Raw genomic sequence first — 15,158 nt, 5'->3', positions numbered from 1 at the left:
CTGTATATTGACCAATTATAAACACACACTAGGGAGCATACTGTCCGGTTCTTTGTAGATGCAGGCCATTGTATAACATTGTTACATGTATAGTACCACCCCATGTAGCAGTATATAGCAGTTTAGTCAAAGTCAAGCGTTACTTTTTTTGCCTTTGCCTTTGCATTTCATGAATTTGTTTCCCAAAAAACATAAAAGTTGAAACTACCTATTTTGTCGGCTAACTTTCACTGTCAGAATAATACGGTACTCTCCACAAAGTTTTAACATGACACATCAATCAGAGACATTCGTCAAAACAAAAAAACACACTAAAATAGGTACAAATTGAGACACAACAGAATTATGACAACGAAGGAATCTTTAGAAACCAACACAAGATGGTGTTCTCTGATTCGCTAACACAACGCAACACCGATCTAAATCTGATTCCAATATCCATTTTACAGATCAATATTAACTATATCCGTGCATGTTTTGGTACTAGAGAAATTAAGTGCCATACAAAATTCACAAACATATTATTTATTAATTTATTTTCACAAGAATAAGAAAATATCAACTCTTTTACTCAAAGGCTTTTAAAATACACTCACACAATCAGTGAACCAGAAAAATAATGTAAAAATATTAGAATCTAAAATACCTTACTCCGAGTGGCATTCTTTATTAAGCTTTAAGCAAATATATGTCTGCATAACTAATTAATATAACGATAAACTCTAAAAGAAGAAATTCCGTTTAAACTGAAAAATCTAAAGACTTAAAGACTTAATTTGTTTATTATTTTTTCTAATGAAACTTGGAACGATTTTCTAACCAAATTTAAAAAACAACAAAGGATCACCTTGCAAAATTTGGTGCAACAGAAACAAATTACCTATAAGAAATATATCCCTTTATTCGAAATTGAAAATATCTGCAATATCACCTCGAGGAAAATAAAATTTTCAAATTTCGAAAAACTATGTTAATAAAATGTTCTCTTTCGCCAACAGCTTTAAATTTGCTCCTCCTAGGTGGTAGACCAGAAAATATGGAACAACTTTGAGGGCTGAATATCTTTCACCGAGGAGTTTTCAATGATAGCATCCCATTGCCTTGTCAACTACTATGTACATTTTATACTTTGTCATAATAACATATATTATCACACAGAACTAGATACAAATGGTGTAACAATTTGTTGTGTTAAAAGCTTTTGAAACATTCAGGTTCAGGAAAGAAATTCATAAACGAAAGTAAATAGCTCTACCAGCATTAACATGTACTCGGTGCAATCAGTTTTGTGAGACGCCTTCAGACTTTACTTCCAGGGGAGCCTGGAGGATATTTCTATTTTCCTGGTGATTTTTTTCCATGCCCCCCCCTCCCCTAGTAAATTATGCAAAAAATCTATTGCCCCCCTAACATTTCGTGGTTTTTTATACACCGTGACATATACAGTCTGTCAAATTTACCACAGTTTGCAGGAATAGACAGTTGTAAAATAATGAATGATATAACAAAAACATTTCAGAGATACAATAAATGACCATAAAAAGCATGTTTTGCAAGGACTGCAAGTGGCACACTTTTGGGAAGGCAAGTAATGAACAAATCAGGTAGTGAATTTCTGAAAAAAGTTAATTATTAAACATGAATACTTCTGTCGTTATGTCCACTATAAATGATCCATTTTATAGCTCTTTTCTTGATTATTTTGATGATTACTTTGTCCTAGATGTTATGTTATATGTTTTATCAGTGGATTATATCAAATACTTTGGTTGTAAATGTTGCCAAGTTGTTTTTAACATTACTTACAAGTAGCAAATACTCAGAGGAAGAAAAAATATACTAGTAATACTAGTAGGAAGCAGGATGCCTTCATTGACTAGATAAGTTGTCTTACTTTTTTTCAGAATTCCTCTGCAATAGGCGGAAATGAATTGAAAAACTTTGCAAATGTTAAGGTGAGGGACTACCCTATACCAGGATTATTGTCATTTTCTATAAATCACAGATGTTGTAGCTTGGAAAATGGATGTTCCCAAACTACTTTTTTAGATAATTTACATTCAGTTATCCGTTATCCCATGATTTTAACTCCAGACATGACCTTATTGCAAATTTGACCTGTTCAAAGACAACAATAGCCATGTCGGATAAAAATATTGTTATTTGATTACACTCTTGATTCTTGAGTATTGCCTACTAGTAGTACTTCTGATATATACATCATTTACGAAGTGACTCATTAATAACAAAATGCCACCTTATTCAATGTAATACAAATTTTGACAAAATTGTAGAGTCAGCACTTTTGCATCAGTGATTTTTCAAAGAAAAACGAAAAATGATTCTCTTTAAAAACTCAGCAAGTACATTGTATTTGTTTTATATTTTCGATAAAGCATCTTTCAGTGGATCATTTGTGAAAGTTTCGTGAAATCGACAATGTTCACGAGTTCTAGTGTTTTCTTCTTCTCTCTTTTTTTTTCAAATTTCGCTGCCATAAAACAGCAATCCTGAGGAATATTTCAGAACCTTTCTGGAACAGAACACCTTATCCATAACATGAATTCACATGTTATATTTCTACTAGTTTCATTCACAATTCAATGTTCATAAATGCAGGTAACCCTGGATACGTCAAAATTCACATTTTGTCATCAGTACATTTTCAAAGTTGACATAGCATGCATATGTCACATTTTTTACAAACTTTAAAATAGTCATGATGTACATGTTTTTAGATGACAGAAAACAAAACATGTTAATTTGTTTTTTGGCCTTTTCTGCCAGCCGTCACTGCGAAATCCTTGATCATACAAATCATTACGAAAAGGATTCTAAAGTATTAGTATCATTACACAATGAGTGAGCCTACCCACAATTCTCCTTGATTCATACACACTGAGATCACTTCTTGAACTACAGCAAATTTCTTGTGTACACAGGATGCTATCGTCAATATTTCAAAGCTGGCACCATAGTATTGATGCACATGATCTTGGATGCACATGCGGAATTATTGGAAAATCATTTTTTTCCAAGAAGTTGTTAGCAAATTTGTAGATTTTTACTAGTTGTTTTTGACAGCCATGCATAATTTATAGATTAGGACTTCTTGGCAAATATTTAATTGATGTGTTTTACCTCAGCCCCCTAAAACATTGTGGTATTGTTGTCTAGCCCCAAAATATTTCTTGGGGAAAATGGGTGCCCCTCCCCCTAAAAATCTTCCAGCGCCCCTCCCCCGAAGTAAATTCTGACACTCCCTTACTAGCCCTCTTACGTTTGCAAAATTATTTAAATAATAGAGGAAACATCAATATTGACTACTGTTAACTGGCAACGCTTCTAATATAATTTTCATAGTCCACCTGAGTAGAGTAAAAGCCAAAATTCTAACTTTAAAATATTTTGCAACACAACTCCCTTTAGTTAGCTTCAAAAAATAACATTTTTAGAGCTGCTAAAAAACGTTTTCAATCTGTGAATAATAATACATGAATCCATGATGCAAATAGCGCCCTCCCGCTCGGGCTTACATATAGTATAATTTTCTGCATGTTGTCTCCTGTACGATTAATATTAAAATCATAAATTAAACTCCTTATTTTAGGTCATCGGAATGAGCATAAGCATCGAGTCATCTTCGTTTTGCACTCTACTGTTTAGCAACGCTTTTCCTTTGCACATTTAGGTACCAGAAAGAAGATGTGCACATACACACGTAAACACATACCAACACACAACGTATTCAATTTTCTTCTTAGGCCTAAGGGCCTTACTTATGTCACATCGTTTTTCTTTAATTCTAAAAATTATGATTATTTAAACCATGAAAAGGATCTACAACTTATGTAGTAAATGAAAATTGGCACCTTGGTATGAGCAATCCAAGTTCAAAGTTATTTACCTAAATTGAACTTTGTAGAAGTTGTGAGGATCAGTCCTACTATATTCAGTAGACACAGAAGAATAGGTAACCGAAATGGAAGAATATAAAACTTGGGTTTGGTAAAACAACTCAAGTCCTCATGCACTCTAAAAGGTTGGCTTTTTGTTGCTATATTAATTGCTTTTTTATTGGGATTTAACAATAAAAAGCCAACCTTTGAGCATGCATGAGGTCTTGAGTTTTTACACTTACCTATCGATACATTAATACATGTTGGCGTAAATATTTGTCACGTCATCCTTTCCTTGCCAAATAAATTCTTAAATAAATTTATCAGTATTCCAAATTATACTGAATTTGGTATGCTTGGCATTTCTCTACACGCTATGATATTGTACAAGGAAAAATGTGTGTAATAATATATGTGTGTGTATATGTGTGTAATAATATATTGATTAAAAGCGCTGAGAACAAATTTCTGAGTCAGCATAAGAAATCGCCTATACTTTTGTTCATAATGTAATCTTGCTACCTTACCTTGATAGTGTGACACGACGATGACACAACTTTTTGAATATATTTTTCAAATAACTTCTCAGGGTACCGTACGTTGTGAGTTCGAACCCGAGTGAAACCATCGTATTTTAATGACAGTTAAACGAATGTGACAAAATCACAGGATGTTGTCTTGCATGTCTAAATGAAAACTAATGGAATTGGCTGAAACCTCCGCGCAAAACAATAAGGCTATCAAAACATTTTTATAAATCCCATTTATTTGATAATGTTAGAAAACTAAAGATACTTTAAGACAATTTTGATTTTATCCTCAAAGGTTGTCCACATTGTAAGGAGATAATGAACAACAGTCCACTGCCATATTTTTTGCGCATTCTGAAAAAAATTGACATAAAATTATATATACCATAAAGAGCCCTACAACCTACATCCACAAAATTGTAAAGTAGCATTCACCTGACCTTGTTTTACTCTAATCAGACATCTTTGGATGAGTTGACTATCTTAAAAGGTGTACTGCTAAAAAAATGAAAACCATGCTTTGGCCAACTAACAAGGGAAGAATGCAATGTGCCATGCTTAAAATATTTGTAATGAAATATAACAATGCAAAATTGCTTTTAGCACATTGCTTTATAAGGTCGTATAAAAATGCATCTGATTTTTGTCTATGTGTATTTATAACTGTAGTACTTCTTGGCCACTTATATGGTAAACTTAATGGTTTTCAACGATATGATTTTCATGCAGTCCTACTGTCGTCATCGCGAAATTTCCAGTTCGCGAAATTTCCAGTTCTATTTTCAAAAAAAGATATAGTATTTCTTTCAAAATGGAACAGTGCGTTCTTGGCAACCAGTGCCCCTGATGGAACTCTCGAGGTGAGGCAAGTAGCGGAGATTCGGTGTGTAGCATTTGAAACTCACAAGGTCAGGGGTGAAATTCGTAAAGGGAAACAAAACTGTACTTACATTTATAAAAACACTTCAATGCACTCTTCTAAGACACCTTCATCAGCACTAGAGAATTTGCATAATATAAGATATCAAAGAAACATTCATATGAACAATTGCTATATGATAATTTTTCTCGTATTTTCCATAAGTAACTACAGTATAATTTCAGATAGGTCAAGGCTACGTAGTTTTACAAGGGGTAAAAAAAATAACATCACGGTGTTTTGTAAATTTGTTTGTCTGTTTCATTCTATCTCTTTCCTTTGAATTATTCAAAACAAAACTAAATTGCTCGGTTTTTTCTTGCAAGATACACTAATAGAGTTGAATAAATTCAGAGCGAAGATAAGTATTCATAGGCCGTTTTATTTCCATGATAGTTACAGAAGAGTACAACGAATTCAGTGAAAGTCGAATGACATTGAAAGGAAAAAAATACAAATGTTAATGTTTTCGTTTTATTATGATACAGCTCTCTAATTATTCAATACATCGTAACAAATTTATCTCAGAAACAGAATGACATTGCTTGAACATGATCACTTACTTTCCTTTTTGTTTGTACACAATCCATTATCACTGTAGGACAGATTATCGTGTAAAACAGAATAAGATATTTGGTTTTCGTAAACAGAATTATAGTTAGGTTTTTGCTTGTTCTTTTACGTCATTTTGATAAACTACGGTACGACAAATTTAGAGGAAACTAAACAAAACTACATTTCAAACAAATTATCACTGGTAATATATTTATAATATGGGCAGTTTAAAAACACTTTTTATTCATTAATGTTAAGTGTTTTAGGATAATACAATAATACTTACTAAAGTCAGTGAAAATGGACATACTTTTATCGCTCTTGTGTAATATGTAAATGCTGTTTAACACAACCAGAACAAGTCATCGTTGATGACAAAGTCCGCACGAGTTAATGGCTACTTTGATTACAAGTCATTGGAGAGGATAGAGTCCTGTTCATTAATTAGATCTGTGATTAAAAATGAGTTCCATGGTAGTGAAAACGTAAAACCAATGTGGACTGCCACCCTAATTACAAAGGGTCATTAAATAAGTCAATTAGTTATTAATGAACAGGATGTTGCCAAACATTTTTGCATTCTATTATAACACTGACAGATTATCACGTGTACCACATTTCATAAACGACACCGCCAAGTGTTAATGATTCTATTATAACACTGTGAGATAAATATCTAAAAATTTTATCAAATTTGATGAAGTGTTTCAGGATATATCATTCTAACTAGGAATGTTCATTTAACATGTAAATTAAATATTAATTAACATAACACAGCATAGTGTCTTTAATCAATGTTGAAGTAATGTGAGCTCAACATCTGTATCAAGTGTCATGAAATTTCATGAACCATTTCTCGTCATATCAGCCTAATTACGAAACTTTATTCAACATGCAAATCAGCAGTTAATTCACATGATACTACTACATATCTTTGCATGCCTAAAACTACCGGAAGATCGACATCTGTAACACGTGAATTTGATACAGCATTTCTAGACATATCTTACTAATTATGAAAGTTTATTAAATATGCAACATAGCAATCAATTGATGTCTTCTCACAGTATAACAGCACTGAAAGATCAACATCTGTATAGTGCTCCATCAAATTTGATGCAGTATTTCTGGACATAGCCCCCTAATTACGAAAGTTCATTAAATATGCAAATTATCAATTAATTTGAATGATACTGATAAATCTCCATTAAAATGCAAAGCAATGTAAGCTCAACATCCCTACCAAGTTTCAAGAAATTTGATGAATAATTTCTTGACATATCAGCCTAATTACGAATTCATTAAATATGCAAATCAGCAGTTAATTGACATGATGCTACTACATATCAATGCATGCCATTACGCCACTAAAAGATCAACATCTGTGCCACGTTTCATCAAATTTGATACATTTCTAGACATATCACACTAATTACAAAAATTCATCAAATATGCAAATCAGCAATTAATTTACATGACACTGCTTAATGTCTTCACACAGTATTGCAATACTGCAAGATCATCGTCTGTACCTTGTTTCATCAAATCTGATGCAGTGGTTCTGGACATAGCCCACTAATTCAGAAAGTTCATCAAATATGCAAATTAGCAATTAATTCGCATGACACCACTAAGTGTCTTTGTAAACTTATATGACACTGTGTGCTAAAGATCTATACCAAGTTTCATCAAATTTGCTGCAGTATTTCTAGACATATCACCCTAATTACAAAAATTCATAAATATGCAAATTAGCAGGTAATTGTTGCAATAGTGACTGTGTCCTATCAGAGCTATGTGTGACAAATACCTTTAGAAAGTTTCATCAAATTTAGTGCAGTCGCTTTAGAAATAGAGCTCTTTTTTAAAAAGTCATTATCAATGATATAGTTCCCGTTTTTTCAATAAAATGACCGTCATACGGCCATATTTGGTTGGATTGCAAAACAATTTCACGTGCATATGCCTGACATAAGGAGTATCAAGTTTAAATGAAATCGCTCCAGGCGTCTCTGAGAGATCTGCGTGAATGCACGGTCTGATATGACGGACGCACGGATCCATGGATGTGACCAAACCTTTAAGTCCCCCGGACGTTGTCCGTGGGGACTAAAAACATTTACTGTTGCATTACTGAATTACATTGTTAAGTATGCAAAATTACAGAAACATGCATTCGGTTAATGTATGAGACTACAGAGGCGATATCATTAATAGAGAAAAAAGACAAAGGATTTGTTATAGTTCACTGCTTTGAAACTTAATGCGAAGCATGATGGTTCCAAATATGTTCACAAAGTGTAAGAATAAAAGTTAATTAAGGTATTGATATGCAATAGAAAACCAACAACACTATACTTTTCTATACTCGCCATTTACCAAATTAACATATTTACGAGACTTGAGTTAGTCAATTTGAGTTAGCATTGAATGGTTCACACTGTATAGTCCCAAACAAGGCACTATGTCCCTGAGGGCAGGTGGTCAATTGCCAGACGTCAGCCAGGCAAATGTCTCTCAGGCAAATAGTCCCTTGTGGGAGGTGAGGTTATAATGTCTTGATAACATGCCGCCTCTCTAACATAATTCTCACAGCAAAGTTTTAATTTGAATACGAAATTACAATCCTGTGCTTGATTTCTATAACATACGAATATCTGTAAAAATAAGACAATTCGCTTCACTAAGTGGCTTGTGAATGTTTGAATCTATTTTAGTCAAATTGTTGATTTGTCTATAACGACTTCTTAAAGATCAGATTCTCAATTCCAATGACGGCTGATTACGTTATGCAGTGGCTATATTTTACGAAAAATTGTGTATCAATATCATTTTAATTGTTGAAGGTAATGGTAAAATTGAAAAGAGTTAAGGGCCAGTTTCGGTCAAGTTGTGACTATGTAACAAACTACGTCATCATCTAGCTACATCTGAAACATAGGAGGCTCGGGGGAATTTCAATGTATGAGGCACGTAAGAATAGAATAATAACGTATGATTATGAGGATAGGTTCCGTCATTTGTTACTTGCCTATGGGATGGTGCTCAGGACGATACCATTGATGGTATCGATCATCGAAGTACGGTAGTTTTATATCACGTGAGTGCGTAATAGCCAATCATGATTTACTGAATGTTATGTTAAATGCAATAATAGTGAATATGACACTGGAATTTCATATTTCAATTGATTGATATACAGAAGATCAAATAATTGCGAGATAAGACACATCAGGCGCACATGATACTTATAAAGACTGCCCAACGAGTCACACACAGTACCTTGCCCTATTGAAGCCTATTTTACATCTTTCATAACAACTTGTTCCTTGTCATGCAGGTAGAAATTCATTGAGGTGTACATATAAAGCTATAAATAGCGACAGAAATGTTTACCTTTCTTAAATTGTTTACTCTTGGCAAATATGTCAATGGCCACTCCACCCCTTCTTTTTATCTGGGCGTGATATTTACAATCTTCTTCTGATTGTTTACAATTCCCCTGTACAACATCACTCAACCCTTTCACAGCATTTTCCACAACATCAGGTATGCGATGATCGTATATGCCAGGACAGTTGTACTGCAGCGCTGTCACTGAAAATAGTATACGTACAAATATGATTCCTATTAAGAAGTCGAAAAATCCTGAAAAAACGCGTATGACATACGTGTACTAAAACGTCTTGATGGGCCAATAGCTGTACGTTTTGATGAGTATTCATCAATCTTTTATTTTGTTTTTCAAAGAAAAGTTCTCGTTTTGACAAAACATATTGATGCCACTATATTTAGCTTTTCAATACGGTTTTTCGACTCCGTACAGCATTTACTCGGTATCCGGCATGTCAACTTAGCCGCTATACGTGTGCACTTCAATTATATTGTTGAAGAGTGAAATATAGTACGTAGGCCTAACAGAATTTAAACGTACACGATAACGGTGAACCTTACATGTACAAACGTTATGCTGACTAGTTGAATAGTGAGTTGTTAACTATGCTTTAGACAGTAAACCAAAAATTCGATTCACACACAACTATTATGGTGAAAAATCAAACTTTCGGCAGCTAGTGGCCTTCTGATGTATAAATTGGGGGGTAAAGTATTTTTGCATCAAGAATAATGTTTTGAATGCGTAGAATGTTGAGAATCCCGTTACACTGCACAATACAATAAATTACCCATAATTCTCTTTGATTCGTATCCTTGAAGGTTACTTTTCTAAATTTTTTTTCAGTTCTGCATGTAAGCACTAGTGTGCAGCATCAGAATAATTGATAAATAATATCTAGTAAAAGTGTGGTTAGATATTTCAGTGAAAGTTTCCAAATAACCATTAAACAACCATGAAAGTCACGTTCCGTAGGTACTACAAATGCCATACTCTTTAGGCAGCAAGATATGACGAACTGAAGGGGTCATTGTCTGAGAAAACTTAGTATGCAAATTTCTTTTGTCATTTCCATTGGAAAAAAATCACTATCCTTTTGTTTCAAAAAACAGGTACAACTAGTCTCCCTAATTTCCATTACATTATTCTGTATGGCTGAAGACACAATCAGTGGAAAATTTTACAAAAATGCTATCTCCTCTCTCAATCTTGCATAATTTTCCAAATCATTTAAAATGAGAATTGAGGAGAATGGTGTCCTTAAATGTACGTTTTCAGAATTTTTTCAATTAGCCTATGAATTTGTCTACACATGGGAGACCTGGTAGACTTCTCTGGGGAATCTCTGAGGATACAAATCGCAATGAATTATGGGAAATCTATAGTACTGTGCACTGGCAGGTGTTGACAATCGTCTTTGACCTCTTTAGGAAACAACCATTTTCACGACTGTGTACAGTACTTTCATTTTCTCCAACATTTTTCTCAATGTGGCATTCCCTTTCAATGCCCGAAAACTGAATCTGTTAATACCTATTTTTTGGAAACCGGCACCTCGAACATTCGCAGAGATACAGAGCAGCGACTGTCCATGAATTCTGGCATTGTCAGGCCACGAATACTTCGAATTGCTGTTCAAGGAGGTTGGAAAGAGTCGGACACTGTGTATCAACCAAAACCCGCCAGCTGTATTCAAGCAGACTACACCTAGTGATATTTAAGGACAAAATTTCAATAACGCTGCATCAAAAGATGGTTACTTCTGAAAACTCCATGAATATTACAAGAGGCAACGCCAAAAATATCAGAGCGTATGAGATGATCACTTTGAACTATTCTGTTTGCAGAGCCAAGGAACTTGAACATCACAATAAGCTGAGAATGTTCACAACAAGGTAGAAAGGCACATCTCAACATCATCCCGTCAATTAGTAGGATTTTTAGCGACTTCAAAACACGACCATGTTCATTTCTGCTGCTTCTTTTCCCCTCACCCTAATACACACGAACACAATTACTTCACCTCACCTTTCGTGTGACCTTTGCTTTTTGGCACAGACTTGTCATTTGGCGGACTGTCGCTGTACATCAGGTGAGCAACATTCTGATGAAATTAATGACAATTTTAAGTATCAGAAATTATAACATTTTATGCTGTTTACGGAGAATATTGATTAAGCTCCCCTCCATTTTTTGCTATGCCTGAAAATTACGGAAACTATCATCCGATGCGATTGTTTGCTCCGTCATCATCTTCCATTTCACAATATACGTTGTTATGTGTGACATATCTTCCTCTCCTAAACATCAGAGTGGAGATATGCAAATTACAAATATAAATAGCCATTCAGAAAAGTCATACGACATAGCTGCTGCACTTTTTGTGCGTGAACGCTTTGTCAGAGTCATTGAGTTTTTTGTATAACTCACAAAAATCAGTTTGTCGATTTTGAGCTATATCAGTGAGACTGAATTTCTGCATTCAATGACACCATAAATTAGGACCTTTACAGTACAGACGGAACCACCAAATTGCATAAATACAATTCGCTGATTTGTCCAAGGAAATCTGGCAACAGTGTACTGAAAAGAAGATAAGCATCTATCGGGGAGTTACAATAACACTTATTTTATGGTAGTATGTGTCTCGAAAGTGAATGAATCATATTTTGCTCAAACCTTCCTTTAGGAAACTTTCAATCATTCTCTTAACAAATCAACAACAAAAATTGAGGGTCATCTTGCAAAGTTTGGAACTAGCGAAACAAATTAACCAGCATTTTTGCGATATTTAAAATTTGATATGTTAACTCTATAGGAGAAAATTAAATTAAGACGGTTAAAGTTTTTCTTTTTTCCAGGAGCTGTTAAATGAGCCCCCACGTGGTAGATCACAAAGGATTTGTAGAAATTTGAGAGGCTGACTATCTGTCCCCGAGGCGCGTTTTACCTTAAGCCAGTTTTATGCAAAATTAAGGGTAACCCCTCTGAGTAATTTCAGCCTGGGTGATTACAGGACATTGGAATTCGAACGAGTTCTAAGACTAATCTTGCAAACGGCGACTACATCGACATAATTTCTTCCGCGTCATGTGTTATTGAAAAAGGTGTTCCCTCGGCCACATTATCTGCAAATTAAGCGGTAATTGTCATTTTACTGCCTCCTAATGTCATTCTTATGATGTATAACTTTCAAAATATAAGCGATACATTGGAAAAATTCCAAATTTTACCCCCGATAACAAACAAATTGTATCTTTTTCAAACTAAAGTTTGATCCAAGGGGCAAAACGTATGCAATTGTAAGGCCCGGTAGATATTTGCCAACGTGGGTCAACCCTGATCACATATCTCCCTGGCAAGATCTTTATCATGAGATATATTTCCCAAGCGATCGCATACTACCTTAGCGTCGTAGTTTCTGTAAATTTGGTTTACTGTAATCCCAAGTGACTGGTTTGGTGAGTCTATCCCAACTGTTGACAACCTGCCTGTCTGGACAATTGGATCGAAATAGTAGTAACCAACTCCAGCTTTCACCAACTCATTGTTGCTTTCAGATATCTTCGGAAGTTTATAAATTATGAACCTGAAACATAAAATATTGCACCGATTGTGGCATTTGTCATAGTGTTATACCAAAAGCGAAAAGAATCGCAAGCTCCAAAATTCATTAGATACATTTCCATACCAATTTGAAACTTAAATCTAATGACCGACTATATTTATTGGCACTGAATGGGCTTTCATAATAGAATATGCATTCACAGCTTGATGTACAACTTGTTAAGATCATGATGGTGACCCAGGTCAGAGTAAAATCTGAATGCTGTAGGGTGGAACCCACGCTACGCCTTTAGAGCTTTTGTCAACAAGGTATTGAGAACACACCGGAAGAATGGCCTTAACAGTCCACAGGCATAAATTAAACGTCTCGGAACTTTCTACAATAGTTTTGAACGTCAATTCGCATTGTCGTACAATCTGCATTCATGTGGATTATTTATAGAACGCGCAGTGGGGGAGGGCATTATGTATAGCTTGACCTTCTTATACAGCGCAATTACCCTGTATTCTTTAGTGACGTAGGCATTTGTACTTTGGAACCCAACTTATAACATCTGCATTTGATGCAATGTTATCGCATGTGAATTATGGTTGCTGATAGGCAGTTAGGTGTCGCAATTTTGCCAACTTAAATGAACTATTTCATGCTTTCTATATTAAATGTATGACGTTTGTCTAGCCAAAATTAGTGCTCGTATTGTTAGCCTACATGGCACTGCGATAACACGGTAACATTTTACCATATGTGCATAGTGACACTGAAACTTGGCACTGCAAGGTGGGTGGAGAAGCCTAAAGTTGTGGGGCAGACATCTTTGTTTGCGCTAATTGCTTCGGTAATTTATGAAGTACACTTGAAGGTGAAACTTTAAATCAATAATATAAACTTACTTCAATGATTGAATATAAAACAGGCAGGACATTCTATATCGGAGAAGATACATCTTGACAGAATAGAGGAGGAATAAAAAACAGGTAAAATGAGAGATATTAATTTCACATTTCTTACCAGTCAACATCATTCCCGTTGTCGTCCTTACACGAGATTGCCGCTGACAGAGAGAAGAATTTAAATAAACAAATAGCTAAAATTACACACTTCAGCATGTTACCGAGTACATGTATTATGTTTCACCAATCTGTTTGATATCGTTCGGGGTATGTATACGATGGAGGCACTATTGAGTCACAGGTGGAGGTGACGTTATCATAAATAAAATGGACGCGCCAATAAAATAAGGTCAGGCAAACACGTGAGCTATGAGTAATACCGGAAGCGAAACCGAAACATTTAGCATTTGAGGGGGAGACATATTGCAAAGTCGTGTTGATCTACCAAAATATTATCAATTTGTTGTGGGTGATAGATGTATCGCTGTGCAAAACTCAGACGTTGAACAGTGGCGAGTTGTATACTGCCACCTAGTCGACAAGCCAAGATATGGTATATTTGAAGAATTGGGTTGTTTATCAACTTAATTTATGCCTGATAAATTTCGAACGAAAACAAGATTGAGACAATCGTAATAGTAAATGTAAGCAAAAACCAATGGTAGAACCAACCAACTACGACCGCATCTGTTACACATTTACACCTTTACAAGTGTGTGTATTGTTTGGATTATAGAATTGCACAGATTTTGATGAGAAGCTAATGTAAAACATGTGGTACTAAAAGTGCTTATCACAAAAATTCTTCATGAAATACATCATCGCATATGTGTCATTGGCTTCTAACTTCAAAAGTCGTGCAAAATGTGCCGATTTGTGTCTGTCATATTCAAGTTGGTAGCATCCCCTGGCCTTTAAAACTAACATGTACACTTCATAGTTTTCAAATAACATTCTTTATCACACAGTACGATCTGAAGAGCGTCCAAACCCTGAAACTCAGAGGATGCAGTCCATCGGAAGGTTGATTGAAAATTGCCGGTTGTCTAGTTTGGGTCCTGCTGCACTCTGGCCCTAGCTTGGTTTTGTACATTTAACTAGAATTTGTAATTAGTGATACGAATAGCAGACCTGAACAACTGTATGTAGAGCTTGGAAACAACTGTGCAAAATTTACCCAAAGCAATTCTTAACTGACTCACGTGACGAGCCTCATTCGACCCCTGTCAATATGCATCAATCCTATGTTCTAGCTGTAGTGTAGACTGTCACGCCTGGCGTCGGTGTGATGGATGATTGGATCTACAGCTGAAGTGTTTTAGGCGTTACATGACAGTGCAGTCTTTTGGTATCTCCATGAGTTTGGGGAGCTACTTATTTTGAAAGTCTTGAGTCTGATTCAT

At 35.0% G+C, this 15,158-nt stretch overlaps 1 protein-coding gene across 1 annotated transcript in view; it reads right to left on the bottom strand.

The window, feature by feature from the left end:
• LOC139124436 (plancitoxin-1-like) overlaps positions 1 to 14,775 on the bottom strand; it is a 34,839-nt gene extending 20,064 nt beyond the window's left edge. Inside the window, exons 1-5 of the mRNA XM_070690567.1 lie at positions 13,874 to 14,775; positions 12,703 to 12,886; positions 11,326 to 11,401; positions 10,831 to 11,004; positions 9,300 to 9,500 (exon numbers count right to left, since the gene is read on the bottom strand). Of these exons, the coding sequence (XP_070546668.1) occupies positions 9,300 to 9,500; positions 10,831 to 11,004; positions 11,326 to 11,401; positions 12,703 to 12,886; positions 13,874 to 13,971 (733 nt within the window). The 5' untranslated portion in view covers positions 13,972 to 14,775. The remainder of the gene's footprint in view (positions 1 to 9,299; positions 9,501 to 10,830; positions 11,005 to 11,325; positions 11,402 to 12,702; positions 12,887 to 13,873) is intronic.
• Between the last annotated feature and the right edge of the window lie 383 nt (positions 14,776 to 15,158).

This window comes from Ptychodera flava (assembly GCF_041260155.1).
Source record: "Ptychodera flava strain L36383 chromosome 23 unlocalized genomic scaffold, AS_Pfla_20210202 Scaffold_24__1_contigs__length_23054250_pilon, whole genome shotgun sequence".
Taxonomy (NCBI): domain Eukaryota; kingdom Metazoa; phylum Hemichordata; class Enteropneusta; family Ptychoderidae; genus Ptychodera; species Ptychodera flava.
This window is presented reverse-complemented; position numbering and strand designations above follow the sequence as displayed.